This window comes from Dendrobates tinctorius, unplaced genomic scaffold, assembly GCF_039654945.1.
Source record: "Dendrobates tinctorius isolate UK_male_01 unplaced genomic scaffold, ASM3965494v1 ptg000162l, whole genome shotgun sequence".
NCBI classification, from domain to species: domain Eukaryota; kingdom Metazoa; phylum Chordata; class Amphibia; order Anura; family Dendrobatidae; genus Dendrobates; species Dendrobates tinctorius.
This window is the reverse complement of record NW_027361829.1, coordinates 13,275,525-13,291,744: the sequence shown is the minus strand read 5'-3', so window position 1 is coordinate 13,291,744 and position 16,220 is coordinate 13,275,525. Positions and strand designations below refer to the sequence as shown.

The following is a 16,220-nucleotide window of genomic DNA, read 5'->3' as shown; positions in this document are numbered from 1 at the left end:
GCATACGCAATGTAAAATGCGGATCCGGCCGCCCGAAAAAACGTTGCATGGTCCGTCCAGACATGTTGACGGACGCCAAAATTTTGGCGGATCCGCAAAAAAACGTATCCAACGGATGGCCATCCGTCAAGATCCGCCGGTAATGCAACTCAATGGGAAAAAAAACGGATCCGCCAAGCAAAATGGCGGATCCGTTTTTTTTGCAAAACCGCGGATCTTGACTGATTTGAAAAAACTGATGTGAGAAATAAGGCCTAAGCAGGACTGCTGCACACAAAAGTGTGGAAAAATGAACGCTTGATAACTGGGCAAAAAAAAGGATGTAAAGTATTTTTGCTTTTAAAAAAGCAGTTTGCACAGCAGTGTGAAAACAGCAATGCAGCTATCAGGGAGCCTTATAAGGCACCCTAATAACCAACAGAGCTGATGCACCAAAATATAGCCTCCACTTGCAGTGCACACTAACTTGTGTGATGCACAGGCAAAATCGCTAGCAGCAGAAGCAGTTTTTTGTATCTTCTTCCCTGCCTAACGCTCTCCCTACAGAATCAGCAGCAGCAGCTCTCCCTATTCTGAGATCAGCAGAAGTAAGATTGTGGTCGGCGTGCACGCCCTTTTATAGCCCCTGTGACGCCACACAAAGCAAGCCAATCACTTGCATGCCCTTCTCAAAGATGGTGGTGGCCGCTGCCTATGTCATCGCATTGCCCACAGTGTGCGTCCTCCATCATTGGCTGAAAAAGGGCGCTGGAAGCATCTTTTGAAACGCGATTTTGGCACTCTGGTTGCCGACCTTGTGGCCGACCTCACGCTATGGTCGGGTTTCGTTTCATGAAACCCGACTTTTGCGAAAATCGGCGACTTTTAAATTGACCGACCCGTTTCGCTCAACTCTAGTGCTGGACGGGTTGGCGCCGGAATAAGTGGAGGACACCAGGGCATGTAGTTCCAAAGCTTTACTCACAGTCTGTTGTGGTACAGGTGCCCGCATCCGTGCTGTGTCCTCTGGGTCAGGAGCTCAGCCAACTTCCAGGCAAGATGAAGTACTCCCTTCCAACACTCCGCCAACATATGTGCCTTTTCTGAACGTCTCCTCTTATAGCGCCTTTAAGTGAAGTACTCACAGTTCTGAGTTACACTGGAGTTCCTCCTGTCAGATGTTCCTATGAACTCTACTTGTATGGCAGACAGCTGTAGCCTGCTTCGGGGACTCCTTACTACCTAGTCCTGGCTCACTATCGTTGCTGTTGTGCCCCCAAGTCTTGTGTGGGAATAAAGTTGTCACTACTTCTATTCCTCCGGTGTCTGCTGCAGGACCATTAGTATCCCTACAACCTCGGGGACCGGACCCCGGCCTTGCCCTTAGAACTTGGGAAGGGTTCTCTCTTCCAACCCTGATCCTTAGTCCTCCTATTCTCCTTACGTTCCGTGCTAATCCTTCTTTCCAATGGAGAATCAAGCTTCCTTTCCTGTGCCAGCAGACCCAGATCACTGTGGCCTGCTGCAGCACTTCCTTCTTCCATCCCTTTCCCGGGGATCTTCTCTTTCTCACTCTCTGTCCTTCTATATCCTCACTCACTGACTGAATGAAAGACTGACTGACTGACTCAACTCTTCCCGCTCTTTTATGTGAACTAACTCCACCCACCTCCCAGCACGTTTCGTGTTCCAAGCAGGGAGCCACCAAGGGGTGCTATGCTACACTCCAAGCAGGGAGCCGCCGAAGGTGCTTTGCTACACTACTTTGTGGTGTGGGGTGCAGGTGTTACAGTGTGGTCAGGTGTCTCCACCTTACCTGGGTGGTGGGGCACCACACCTCAGGAGGAGGTGCAGTACCTCTGTGGCGACTGAACCCTCAGGGGTGCCACATACCCCCTGTTAAACACAGCACGTCCGCGGGCTGCAAGAAAACAGAAGTTGACAAATACAGGAACATACAACATTTTTGCAATGCTAATAAGCAGTTCTTATCTTATCTTCTCAATATGAGAGGCGTTGTCTCTTGAACGTTGCAAAACAATTCTTACTAATTATCCATACTTTACTATAGTACCTAATTCAAAAGTGCTTTTAGCAATAACTCACTATCACTTCAATTAACATCATTAACACACTTCTTCACTTTCTCTTTTCTTTCACATTTACTATTTTCTTTTATTAACCTTAAGTGACAACCGTTAATGCCTGGTTCGCCACCTGCATTTTTCAAATCTTCATCTTTATTCACATCTCTTTATTAAAACATTCTATGAACTAGATTCTTTGTAAAAGCTATTCTCTAGTAATACTTTCATAAGGCACATTATAAAATACTTCACATCAAAACTTCAATAATTCTTGTAAGTGCTGGACACCGCTCCCAGCCGGGATCTCATGTAGTGCCATGCTCCACGATGAGGTAGTTCTTATCCATAAAAGGGGCTATGTAAAACCAAGAAATGGCACCTAAAGAGGTGCAACTATTTACAATAAAGTTCTGGATCATTCAGCGTCCATGATCTCCACAGTTCAGCCATGAAAAACGCTGCCAATAAAACTGGGCAACAACTGGAAAAGCATGATACATAACCAAAAATAACTTTAAAGCACAACGGTGCAAATACCCTCCTGGGTAGCAGTTAGTACAGGTAAACATTATGGCTAATAGTCTCCTCCTGGGGTTCTGGAAGCTGGTTGCTTGGGCTGCTTCCAGGGGAGATGCTCTGGGTGTCCACCTCCTGGTGGGTTGATGAATTGCCAGTATTCAGCTGGCATAGCTGCTGCCTGAGGTACAGCAGGGGTGGTGACTTGTACCAAGGAATGCTGGATTGGTACCGACGTAGCCTGGCCCGCTGATGTGGGTATAAACACAGTTCTGGTAACTACTGTGGGAGGTTTTTCTGCCGGGGGAACACACGCTTTCTCCTTCAGGTAAGTTGCCAACAAGTCCTCCGGTATGCGGCGTATATTTAGGGCGTACCAGCCGCATAGCCCCTCATGCCGGGTAAAGGTGACATATTCCCCTGGCTGTAGGTCACACACTAGGTGTCCCCTCCGGAGGTGAGACTCAACATCCTTCCGGCTGAAAAATAGGTCAGAGATCTTCTGGGGGTCTGCTATGAACCCAAAGCCCCATTCGAGATTGACATTGAGGACCTTACCCCATCCCGCTGAATCCCGGGGGCCATAATGTCCAGCACGGACCTTCTCCTTACGGCCCAGATCAGGACCCAGCACTGCCAGCCTCCTCTGCTCTCGTGCCCTCTCCTCGGCTGCCAGTTTGCGGAGGGTCTGTTGACAGTAAGGTTCTTCCTCCTCTTCCCGGAATCGGCCCCTGCCCACCGTGGACCGCGGCACCACTGTTAGGGGTTCGGGTGTCTCTCCCCGTGGACTAGTATCCCGGTCCCAGACCATGTCCAGCACTACCTGTCCGGCCGCTGTAGCCGGCGGGCACCCAGTGGCTTCCCTAGCTTCAGGGACGACGGGCATACCTGGGGCCTCCTGGCGCTGCGGTCTTGGCTCTGGTTCAGGCACGGTGCGGCTCCCGGTGGCAGCAGTGGCAGTTGGAACTGCCCGGTTAAGTCCTGAAGACGGCAGTGGAGCAGATGGTGGCCCTGGATCCGCGGGGATCTCCGGTGGGACCTGCGCAGCCACGCTAGGTCCAGGCAGGGGCTCAGCTTTCTCCGCTTCAGGCCACAGGCCCTCAGATGACTCCTCTGGGCAGACAACGCTTAGCGGCAGTTGCAGTGCAGAGATGGTGTTGGGCGCTGCCGGTGATATTGCAGCCTCCTCTGGCTCCAGGGGCGCTGCCTGGGGTAGAGCTGTCAGGGTAGCTATTGAGGGAGGGCCAAATTAACCCTTCACGGTTGAGCCAGTGATGTCCAAATTATTCCACAGAGTGTTGCTAGCAACTCAAATGACCACACGGAGACGGGGGTCTCTGTACGGGAGGATTGAGACAGATCACCAAGCCCCTTTATTTTAGTCACTTCTTTTATAACATTTTGCTTAATTATGTAAAGTTATCAGCTACCTATAGCATCATGGTAATACTTCACTTTATAAGCCAATAATATTGCAAGAAAACCGGAAACTACATATATGTCCGTATCCAAATAGAAAGTAGTATAATGGCATATTCTTCAGAGTAGTACACCCCCGGTTCCCTTATCTTGCACCTGATGGGAACAGTCTGGTTTCATGACAGCCCATCCCAATTACCAAAATTTATCTTACAGCAACAAAAATGGAGAAACAAAACCTTCAGAGAATGGATAAAATGAAACTTCAACTCTGATTTTAGTTTTAATCCTTCACAGAGCTTGTGCAGTGGCAACGGGTATTGGTGGTGAAGGTACCGCGGGTGTAGGCCCCTCCTGGGCGCGCTGCAGGTTCAGCGTCCATAGGGCTCCTTGCCTCAGCCGCAGACGGGTGGTCAGCTGGGCTATCTCGTCCTCCAGCTGCTGACGGTCCAGATGGGAAGCCAGATCGGAGCCTTCAGCGATTGTGCCGGGGAGGGTCAGCTTAACCTCCCTTCGCTCTTCAGGCCTCCTCTCTCCTTCCATCATGGCGTTCTATCCTTTCTCTTCCTGTCTCGCCTCTTTTCCCGCCACTGGCTTCCGCTCCTCCTTCTGGGGACGGCGTCTTCTTCCTACTCCTCCATACCATGCCAGTATACAAACTCCTCGGGGGTGGGCCATGTTGCTGTCGCATAGAAGTTCAGACAGGGGAGGCCCAGGACAGTTCGTGGTCTTTTCTTAGGACCACCCATGTTGTCACGCCCTTCCTCTCCGCGCTGGCGGCCATTTTTAGCATTCATTTTACAGTCTATCAAATTGGTTATTCTGCACATTTCCACAAACTTTTTAAGTCCAATAAATCGTAGGCACACAGAACCCGGTGGCACCAGGCTTCATCATCCTGTTCGTGACGCCAAAGTTGGGTCACCCTCCCAGGGCTGTGGGGTACTCGGTACCGGGCCCTATGAGCTTCAATGGGAGATGTCACGGCAGCTGGGACCCGGCCCGTGGCTCTGGGAGCCCATTGTAAAAAGGGGAAAGTTTATAAGTGATTCGTGACGCCACCTGTGGTGTTCGGCAATGTAGATGTAAGCCGACGCTGCAGACAGATCCTCTGGGACAGATGGTGTGGTGCAGCAGTGATGTTATAGCCCTCCACAGGCAGGGTTGTAGTCCCGGGGCAGAGTAGGTGAAGTGACACTTAGATGGTGTAGTGTCGGGCGCAAGGGATGTAGCAGTGCTGGATGGGTTGGCACCAGAATAAGTGGAGGACACCGGGGCATGTAGTTTCAAAGCTTTACTCACAGTCTGTTGTGGTACAGGTGCCCGCATCCATGCCATATCCTCCGGGTCAGGAGCACAGCCAACTTCCAGGCAAGATGAAGTACTCCCAACACTCCGCCAACATATGTGCCTTTTCTGAACATCTCTTATAGCGCCTTTGAGTGAAGTACTCACAGTACTGAGTTACACTGGAGTTCCTCCTGTCAGATGTTCCTATGAACTCTACTTGTACGGCAGACAGCTGTAGCCTGCTTCGGGGACTCCTTACTACCTAGTCCCGGCTCACTATCATTGCTGTTGTGCCCCCAAGTCTTGTGTGGAAATAAAGTGGTCACTACTTCTATTCCTCCGGTGTCTGCTGCAGGACCATTAGTATCCATACAACCTTGGGGACCGGACCCCGGCCTTGCGCTTAGAACTTGGGAAGGGTTCTCTCTTCCAACCCTGATCCTTAGTCCTCCTATTCTCCTTATGTTCCGTACTAATCCTTCTTTCCAATGGAGAATCAAGCTTCCTAACTCTGTCACTTTCCTGTGCCAGCAGACCCAGATCACTGTGGCCTGCTGCAGCACTTCCTTCTTCCATCCCTCTCCCGGGGATCTTCTCTTTTTCACTCTCTGTCCTTCTATATCCTCACTCACTGACTGAATGAAAGACTGACAGACTGACTCAACTCTTCCCGCTCTTTTATGTGAACTAACTCCACCCACCTCCCAGCACGTTTTGTGTTCCAAGCAGGAAGCCACCAAGGGGTGCAATGCTACATTTCAAGCAGGGAGCCGCCGAAGGTGCTTTGCTACACTACTTTGTGGTGTGGGGTGCAGGTGTTTGAGTGTGGTCAGGTGTCTCCACCCTACCTGGGTGGTGGGGCACCACACCTCAGGAGGAGGTGCAGTACCTCTGTGGCGACTGAACCCTCAGGGGCGCCACATAGGACGAGCAATCCTGCGGTGTTAGCACCATCATGCTTGAGTTGCTTCCAAGGTCCGATGCCCGGAGCCTGTCGACCGCAGTCTGGAACCTGATGACCGCTGCCTGGAGATGGATGACTGCAGTGGTGCCTGTAGGTCGTGTTGGATGTCCGGAACCAAACAACTCCCGTCTGATGTCTGCCGGTGACCCTGATGTCCTGATGACCTCGCGTGCCCTGATGTCCTGATGACCTCGTGTGCCCTGATGTCCTGATGACCTCGTGTTCCCTGATGTCCTGATTACCTCGTGTGTCCTGATGTCCTGATGACCTCGTGTGTCCTGATGTCCTGATGACCTTGTGTGTCCTGATGTCCTGATGACCTCGTGTGTCCTGATGTCCTGATGACCTCGTGTGTCCTGATGTCCTGCCTGTGTCCCAATGTCCCGCTTATGAGTGCCTCGGTGATCCGATGGTGCCTTGGGGTCCACTGGGTGGTACCCTTCTGGGAGGTGTGGAATCGGGAGCCTGGTTTAGCCCTGTTTTGTCTATGTACAGTGACTTGACTTTAAGTAAACTCAACTTTATTTATACCTGAAGTTGTGCGGTGTTATCTACTTCTACGTGTCTTCTTTGTCCACATGCTCAGCTGCCACAAAATCCCAGACGCTGCCCTTCCCTAGTTCGGGTAGGCCCGGGTCCCCCTCTCTGGTATAGAGGGTCCATATTGCGTCCCCGGGGGATGCCCGTCCCTCGCCATCGGTGTGGAGGCGCCTGCTGGGCCGCGTCTGCGGCTGCAGTCGTGACATATTCTTTCTTCACTGCTCAGTGAAGTAAAATTGTGTGAGGCACATGTGGTGTCAATATGATCACTGCACCACTAGATTAATTCATTGGGGAGTGTAGTTTGTAAAATGAGTTCACATATAGGGGTTTCTGTTGTTCTGGCACATCAAAGGCTCTGAAAATGTGACATGGCACCCTCAAACCATTCTAGCAAAATCTGAACTCCAATATGGCACCTCTTCCCTTCTGAGCTTTGCACTTTGCCTCAAAAGTAGTATTCCTGCACAAATGGAGTATCGGCGTACTCAGGAGAAATTGCAAAACAAATTATATAGTGCAATTTTTCCTGTTACCCTTATGAAAATACAAAATTTGTGGCCAAAATAATATTTTTAGGGAAAATGTGATTTATTTTCACTGCATTGCACATGATCAGCAAGTTTCCTAGCTCTGGTGACCTGGCTGTTGTCGTGATGACATCAGGTGACAATGGCAACAATCGGGACCCCACGGCTGTCATCCCTCTGCCGGCTCCCGAAATGCTGCGATTGCTTTCGATCGCAGCATTTAGGGGGTTAAAGTGCCGGGAGTGGTTTGTGACTCATGGCACTTAGTGCTGGGCGTGAGCTATCTGAATCAGCTGACACCCGGCAGCGAACGCCTGTGCACTGACTGTGTGGGCCGGTGATCACCATGCAGTAATAATACATCCCTGGTCAGATAGGCCCAAGGCACAAGGACATATTATTATGAAAAATGTCAGAAAGGGGTTTAAAATATTTGACCATTATAGATTTGCTATAAACAATGATTTGCTGAGTAAATACAATAAAAAATGAGACAAATGAAACGCTAAATATATGGGACTTTAAACCAGAAATGTCTGTTTTTTATTTTTGTTTTGTTCTGGGTCTGGGTAACTTATTAGTTAGTTAAAGTTTTACTTTGTATAGTTAGATAGACTATATTATTTTACTGTGTTATTACATAATTGTAAGTGATTTCTATGTACAGTACACTTTATTTTTTGTATTTTACATTTACACATTTTTGCTACAATTAATCCATGTCATTGGGTTCTCTAATTTTTATAAATTTTCCCCTTTCCTACCTCCCTATCCCTTCCCCTCCTTTCCTATTATTAATAATCAAAAGTTCAATAAAAAATATTTATTTGACCATTATCATGAAATATAATATGTCATGAAAAAACTTTTTCAGAATAGCTGGGATCCATTGAAGCATTCCAGAGTTATTACCACATATAGTGACAGTGGTCAGAATTGTAAAATTTGGCCTGGTCATGAAGGTGAATGCAAGGTCCAGGGGTGAACGGGTTAAGTACTTCTAGTATCTGCAATTAAATCTTTAAAATATCATGGTTTTGCCATGTTTTGGAATTGCAACCCCAGAAGGTAATGTGAGGGAAATGTGGACATCACTGGATCGCTAGACACGATAATGACATATAAATGTTGCAAAAAATAGAAACAACAGTTTTCGGGCTATTGGAAGCAATTATTTTTTTAAGGCTGTGATCACATATGCGAGAAACTTGGACGAGTCGCTCATCTTTATACCTGGCACTGCCACCAGCACTCGGGAGCGGAGCTTGGGGCTGCATAGCAGTACATGCAGCCGCACGCTCAGCTTCCAAGTACCGGCGGCAGTGCCGAGTATTAAGATGCGAGACTCGTCCGAGTTTCTCGCATGTGTGATCCCAGCAGAGTTTTATCTTACTGCGATGCAAAATTTATATTGTTTTAATGTTTTGCTAATCTTACACAGTAAAAATGCTTTTTCCTGGTGTAGAGTTGTATTTATTGGCAATCACCATATCAGATAATTAACATGATAAATTTATAGATCAATTTGTTATATGGGCAATGAAGGTTGCAATAACAAAATTATGTACTTTCTTTGTTTTAAAGTCATAAAATGTTTCATTTTTTAACATAATTCACAAATGGCTGATAAAACCCCCTCCCTCTGACTGTTAGGCTATGTTCACACGTGGCGTTTTTTTCGCGTTTTCGTGGCAGTGTTAACTGTTCGATTTTGCCGTGAAAACACGAAAAATAAGCATCCCATGCATTCCTATGGGATTCTGCAATGCTGTGCTAATGCTGCGGTTTTTACCGTGGCGGAATCGCTTCGCTGTAAAAAACGCAGCATGCTCATTAATTTAGCGGAATCGCAGCGATCCCGCACCCATAGGAATGCATTGTTCTGCTTACTTTCCGCATGTGGCTGTGCACACCATGCGAAAAATAAGCAGAACATTTGCGGATGGTACCCACGGTCCGGAGGAGAGAAGACTGTCCTCCGGGCTTTGGGTACCATATCCCTGTAAAAAATAGAATTTAAAATAAAAAATATTGTTATTCTCACCTTCCGACGTCCCGCGCAGCCTTCCCGCCTCTCTACACGCTCCCGGTCCCAGTAATCCTTTGCGAGCGATGACGTCCATTCTCGCGGGATCGCGAAGTCTCGTGGTCATTCGCGCGACGTCATCGCTAATGACTGGGAGATGTCGCGATCCCGTGAGAACGGAAGTCATCGCGGTAATTCTCGCAAAGGATTACTGGGACCGGGAGTGTGGAGAGAGGCGGGAAGGCTGCGCGGGACGCCGGAAGGTAAGAATAACAATTTTTTTTTTTTTTTAATTATTAGGCAGCCTCAATAGTAAAAAGTTGGTCACACTCGTCAAACACTATGTTTGAGGAGTATGACCAACCTGTCAATCAGTTCTCCAAGCGATGCTACAGATCGCTTGGAAAACGCTAGCATTTCTGCAAGCTAATAATGCTTGCAAATGCTAGTTTTTCCGCGGGAAAATCGCGGGAATTTAAAATGCAATTTTCCCGCGGAATGGAATTCGGAATTCTCGCGGTAATTTCCGCGAGAGTTCCGCTACGTGTGAACGTAGCCTTAAATGTCCTGCTGTCGATTTACCACAGCATCTAAAGGTCAATCAGTCAGAATGGGAGCTCAGTCTGGTTCTTCCCTGTGCCATGAACGTGCAGTGCTTTGTGCTAAGACCTAGGCTCCAGCGTTATACATTTAGGCCAGAGGCACACTTGCGAGAAACTCACACGAGTCTCGCTTCTCAATACCCGACACTGCTGCCGGCACTCGCAGCATTCAGCTGCATAGAAATACACAAGTTCTGGCAGCAGTGCTGGGTACTAAGACATGAGACTCGTGTGAGTTTCTCGCGAGTGTGACCCCGGCCTTACAGTGCAGTGCGAGAAAAGGTTTAAGATGCTTCCTTCCTAATAAACTAAGGAGCTGTGTGAACATAAGGATATTCACACAGCTCCTTAATTTACTATTCTTGACGAACCTGTTTGCGAGATTTGTATAAAGTCATTTTTTTTCTTTTTTCTTGCATCATACCACCTTTTTCTTTGTTAGATGATTGCTTCTGCCACGTTATTATATTAAGTTCTCGTAATAGTATAAATGGCAATGTTACCTGGGGTATTCTCTACATTTACTTAGGATCAAGTCCACTGGATAACGTTACTGAGGATGTTACTCATCCATGCAACCCAAATCCATGTCCGGCTAATCACCTGTGTGAGGTGAACAGAAAAGAATGTTTTCTTGAAGAACCGTGTCTTCCATATGTTTGCACTAAAGGTAATACATAAATGTCATTAAAGGTACATACTATCAGCAATCAAATTTAAATCAAAATAAAGTATTTACATCTGTTCTGCACATTATGTTGTAAGGAAAAATGAGTGTACTTGTTACAGTTCTTCACACCACCAATGGACCAGGGACTCAACCAGGTGAGGAGCATCCACTTTAGTTTACTCTAAGGCCGGTGTCACACACAATGTAGAAAAATACGGACCGTATTGTACAACTGTAATACGCATAAATGGTCCCTAAATAGTGATCTGTAAGTCATCCGCTGTCAGGGGTCAGGGTGTGGCCGCGTATTTTTCCCATGTAAGCATTCGTATGTGATCTGTATAGCATTTTTTTCTCGCAACCTTACAAAATGGACATTTAATGGTTTTGAAGCCTGCACATAATTTAAATCATCATCACCAGCCCTATTTATTGGCTCTGTATCAGGTGGCAGCCTTCAATCTGCCCATTTTGGTGCTGTGCTTGTGTTGGTGTCTTGGTGGTTGTTAGTAAACATGTCAGACACACTTCAGTTCACCCCAACTGACCGTGTTCTGTTCAACTGGGTTTTGTCCCGCCACTTTGGCCAGCCATACCCAGTGATTGTGGATCCGAGGAGGAAGAGACGAATGTGGGTGCATCCACATTTGAGACAACGCCTCAATAAAGGCCATTATCACAGGCTTTATGCAGCTCTGAGGACACATCCTGACAAGTTTTTCCTCTATTTTCGGATGACCGTTTCAACCTTTGATGTTTTGTTGGAGACTGCGCCCAGGGATCACCTTCCAGGATTCCAGGACACCCGGATGCGCAAATGTATCTCTACGGAGGAGCGGCTTCTCCTTACGTTATGGTATGTATTCCTCAGCCACAGAATGAATGTAGATGATTAGTTTAAAAAATAATTCTCTTACTCAGTGACACCTTTTTGGCTGAGTGACATTATGAAATTGTTCCCAAATATATGCCCTAAGTTAGAAGACTTTGTTGTGTTATTCCACATTACATAGCCGCGGTACATGTGTGTATGTATTGTTCGCCTATCTTCTTACTTACCCACTGTTCTGGTGATCTATATGTAATGTGTGCATCCTTTAGCATGTAGTAATGTATATATTTTCTACATTTGTTTAATTATAGGTTCCTCACAACTGGCCTTTCTTATGCCGCACTCCATCTGGAGTTTTTGATTGGGCGATCGACAATATCTGGCATCGTTCGGGCTATATGGTCGGAAATCTGGTCCAGACTTAATCAACTGGTCATGCTAGAGCCCAAGATGGGAGACTGGCTGAGGATTGCCAGGTGATTTGAGTCGCACTGCCAATTCCCCAATTTTATTGGAGCCCTGATGGGAAGCACATCTTTGTGCGTAAGCCGCCAAACTCAGGATCCCAATTCTATAATTATAAACAATATTTTTCTGTAGTTTTGTTGGCTCTGGTTAACAGTAACTACAGGTTTATAATTGTAGACATTAGGGCTTATGGAAGAACTGGACACGCTCGAGTCTTCAATTCTTCCATTATGGGTCGGTGGCTGCGCAATAACCAGTTTGACCTACCACCACCACGTCAGCTGCCAGGCTCAAATCAAGAAGCGGTGTCTTATGTCCTAGTGGGGGATGAAGCCTTCCAATTGACCAGGCATGTAATGAGGCCATACCTGCGCAGAAACCTTGACCACCGGCGCAGGATTTTTAATTTGCGCCTTTCACGTGCCCGAAGACTCGTGGAGTGCGCCTTCGGCATTCTTTGTGCCAAATGGCGTGTCCTCCAGTCTGCCATTCAGCTGAGTGAAGCCAACGTCAATGAGGTCATCAAAGCTTGTGTGGTCCTCCATAACTTCACTAGACTGCATGATTGCTCCTCATCTGATGTGACTGAAGGTGTGGTGGACAATGGGGATAGGCCTAGGCCACATGTGCTCCCTTTACGGCGTCCTCTCTCAGGACTCAAAGTACGTGATGTGTTCACCCAGTATTTTGTTTCACCTCATGGTGTTACTACCTGGCAAGATCAGGCTATATCTATGTTGTGATGTTCTTATGTGTGTGTACTGTATATATATAGTATTTTTTATTGTCCTATGATTTGTGTGTTCTGTTTACATGGCCTAAAGTTGTCTTACTTATTCAAATGCCTAAAATAATGAAAGAAGAGGCCCAAAGTTGCATTTTCAAAATTTTTATAAAGGCAAAAAGTAACTTAGAATACTGTTTACCATATTTTTGTCATATGGCAGATATTGCCCTGGCCATTTAGGCTTTTCTGTATAGCACATTATATTATTTGGACACCCAATAGGTAAATAGAAAGAAACATTTGCTAACGCAAAAACATAAACAACTTTTTGGTTTTAGAACTGCTGGTAGCTTGGTGGAGATGATGGCAGGAGGCATTCATCTCTTTGTTGGAGGTTGAGGTGCCCAGCTTGACCATCACCCTGTTGGGGTCGATATTCTTGGCCCTGTGGTAATATGTGGCCATGGTCATGTAGCTGCGCTCCAAAGAGACCATAAGGATAATGGCGATTAAAATCCTGTGGCTGATTGTAGCCACATCCATCATACCCCCTAATATGACCATGGCGTCCAAACCCAGGTTGGGGCCAGCCTCCAACACCGGGTCTGTACAAGTGGCCATATTGGGTAGGTTGGTTATCGGCTGCCATTTGGCCCTGTTGTGGCCAAGGTTGGTTTGGGGGGGGAATGGGTGGAGGTATAGGCACACGTACAGGCGGAACTTCAGATCCTAATTGAGTATGCACATCTGGTTGTCGGGCAAGGTGGAGACGGTTACGGGGTGAGAGCTGCCACATCTCAAGATACTCAAGCAACGCATATGGGTCATTGGGGTGTGTGCATGCATCAATTAGGATCTGAATGGAACCTCGCACGCATAGCCTCACCTCACGGGGTAGGGAACGGAAGTACCAGGCCAGGCTTCGGGAATATGGCTCTTCACCCTCATCCTGGGCAGCCCTAGACAGGTAATTGAGGACACCTGTGTCTACATGCCTCCGGGTATCAGAGGCAGTGTTGTCTCTTCTCCGTCTCCCACAGCAGCCTACGGCTGCAGGCTGGGTTAGCCCCCCCAACATGGCCAGTAGGGCTGCTGCTGTTGCCGGGGTCTTCGACGTTGCTGGGTGCTGTTGGCTCTGCTGATTCTGGACCAGGTCCAGAACCTGATGCTGGTCCTGGTGCTGGTGGAGGTTGGGGGTTGCAAATGCTCGGGTCAGAACATGGGCCAGCCACCTCTTCACATCTCCCGTCTGGGTCTATAATGGCCTCAGTATCCGACCCTGTCTCCCTCTCTGTGAGGTTGGACTGAGTTCTGTTAGGAAATGTAATAAAAAAAAAATGTAGCTCTGACCCTAAACAGCACATGTGTCATGTGGTGTGATGTCTGTACTTACGGTCTGAGATCCATAATGGGTGCCAAAAATGACAAGCGGTCAAAATATATGTATTTCAGCTTGGTCAGTGCTGCTGTCCCACTACTGGCCCTCTGCTGTCTTTCCCGCTGGTACTGGTCGCGGATGCTGCGCTAGCGTCCCTTCACATCCTCAACTGCAATGTGAAGGGAAAATGGAATTTAACCTTTGGGAAATGTGCCAAGCAATATTCCTAACACTTCACATAGTCATGTGGTCTAGTAGGGGGTGCTTTTTAGCAAAAGTTTTTGTTAGCTAACAGGGATACCTACATACACAGTATAGGATTGTAGGGGCTACTTAAAAAAGCTCACTTCTGGCCTTTAAGATGATTGGTAAAAAAAGGCAATTACTTACGAATTTGTTCTTGCTCCTCACGTGGCCATTGGGAAAAGTCTGGAAACATCTGCACACAGATGCGCCTCCATGCCACCTCTTTTCTGGCCCTGTCGGAATAATGGCCATCCCATTGGTCCCAAAGTTCGGGCCTTTCCTGGACCAAAACAGTAAACATTAATGTGGGTAGACATGCTGCTGTACTCCGTGGAGGCGTACTTCCTGGATGTCTGGAGCGCTTTTTTGAGCTAATTTGCATGTCTAAGCTTCCTGATGATGGATTGGCCCATTTTCTGTCACCAGGAGAAGTCTTGCGTATTTCTCGCAAGTCACACGTGTGGTCCGTGTGTAATCCGTATTTTTTGCGCACCCATAGACTTGCATTGGCGTACTACGGTGGTAGTACGCTGACAATCGCAGCATGCTGCGATTGGCTAGGCCCGTAAAAAATACACGACAATATTACGGCTGAAGGGTGCTACCCCATAAAGAATCATTGGTCCGTGTGCAATGTGTTTTTTTAACGCCTCTCACTCGTCTGCATTTCTCTCTAGTGTGACGCTGGCCTAAGTCTCTTTCTATCTCTTCACCTTTAGGCCATTTGCACACGCTGCGGATTCTGCTGCGGATCTGCAGAGTTTCAGGCTCTGCGGGTCCGCAGCAGATTTAGCTGCGTTGTACAGTACCATTGTTTTCAATGGTAAACTGAAAAACGCTGTGCACATGCTGCGGATTTTTTCATGCGGATTTGCTGCGGATTCAAATCTGCAGCATGTCAATTCTTTGTGCGGAATCCGCAGCGGTTTCACACCTTCTCCATTGTAGAGGTGTGAAACCGCAGGGCTAAACCGCAGGTTAATTCGCAGGTCTTTTGACCTGAGAATTTACCTGTGTATTTTTCCAAATCCGCGCAGAAAAATCCGCAGCACCTAAAACTACGTGTGCACATATCCTTAGAGAAAGGTATGTAGGAGGCAATAATTCATTGGTTTAATAACATAGTCATTTATGCATCATATAATTAAACTGATAAATAATAGTAGAATAACGTCATTTTTTATTTTGCCTCATAAAATGCCTAAGTCTGTGCTTTTATATTTTTTACATCTTCATTGCTGTTTGTTATTGTTTTTCTGGAAGACTACTTGGTAGATCTTTTTAGACATTATTTTAGACATTATTTTTGAATTAATGTTTTAGTTTATTACTTTTTTAAAATGGAAAATTCAAGAATTCAAGATTTTTTTTACTGTTTACTATTTAAACTTATAAGTATGACATGCAACCAGAATTTATAATAATAATAATCTTTATTTTTATATAGCGCTAACATATTCCGCAGCGCTTTACATTTTGCACACATCATCATCACTGTCCCCGATGGGGCTCACAATCTAAATTCCCTATTAGTATGTCTTTAGAATGTGGGAGGAAACCGGAGTGCCCGGAGGAAACCCACGCAAACACGGGGAGAACATACAAACTCCTTGCAGATGTTGTCCTTGGTGGGATTTGAACTCAGGACCCCAGCTGAGCCACCGTGAGCCACCACTGAGCCACCGTGCCGCCCTAGACACAAACAAAAAAAAGTTTATTAATACATAGACTCAAAACCAAAGTTCTAAAATTTCTGCAATACTAAACTAGTTTGGAATGTCAGAAGCCAAAGGTGCGTCAACACCAATGGATCTGTCCTACTTAAAAAGTTGGAAGGAGAAGAAGATCTGCTACCCAGCAACGAGAGTTACAGACAAGCAGTGGGGGTGCTTCTGTATATAGCAACCACAACTCATCCAGATATCACAGCCACAGTTGGAATTCTC

General features: G+C 46.9%; 1 protein-coding gene across 2 annotated transcripts in view; it reads left to right on the top strand.

The window, feature by feature from the left end:
• Positions 1-16,220, top strand: part of RECK (reversion inducing cysteine rich protein with kazal motifs) — a 675,429-nt gene that overhangs the window by 412,171 nt on the left and 247,038 nt on the right. For both annotated transcript variants that reach the window (XM_073549858.1, XM_073549859.1), the window contains exon 13: positions 10,483-10,623. In XM_073549858.1, the coding sequence (XP_073405959.1) occupies positions 10,483-10,623 (141 nt within the window). The remainder of the gene's footprint in view (positions 1-10,482; positions 10,624-16,220) is intronic.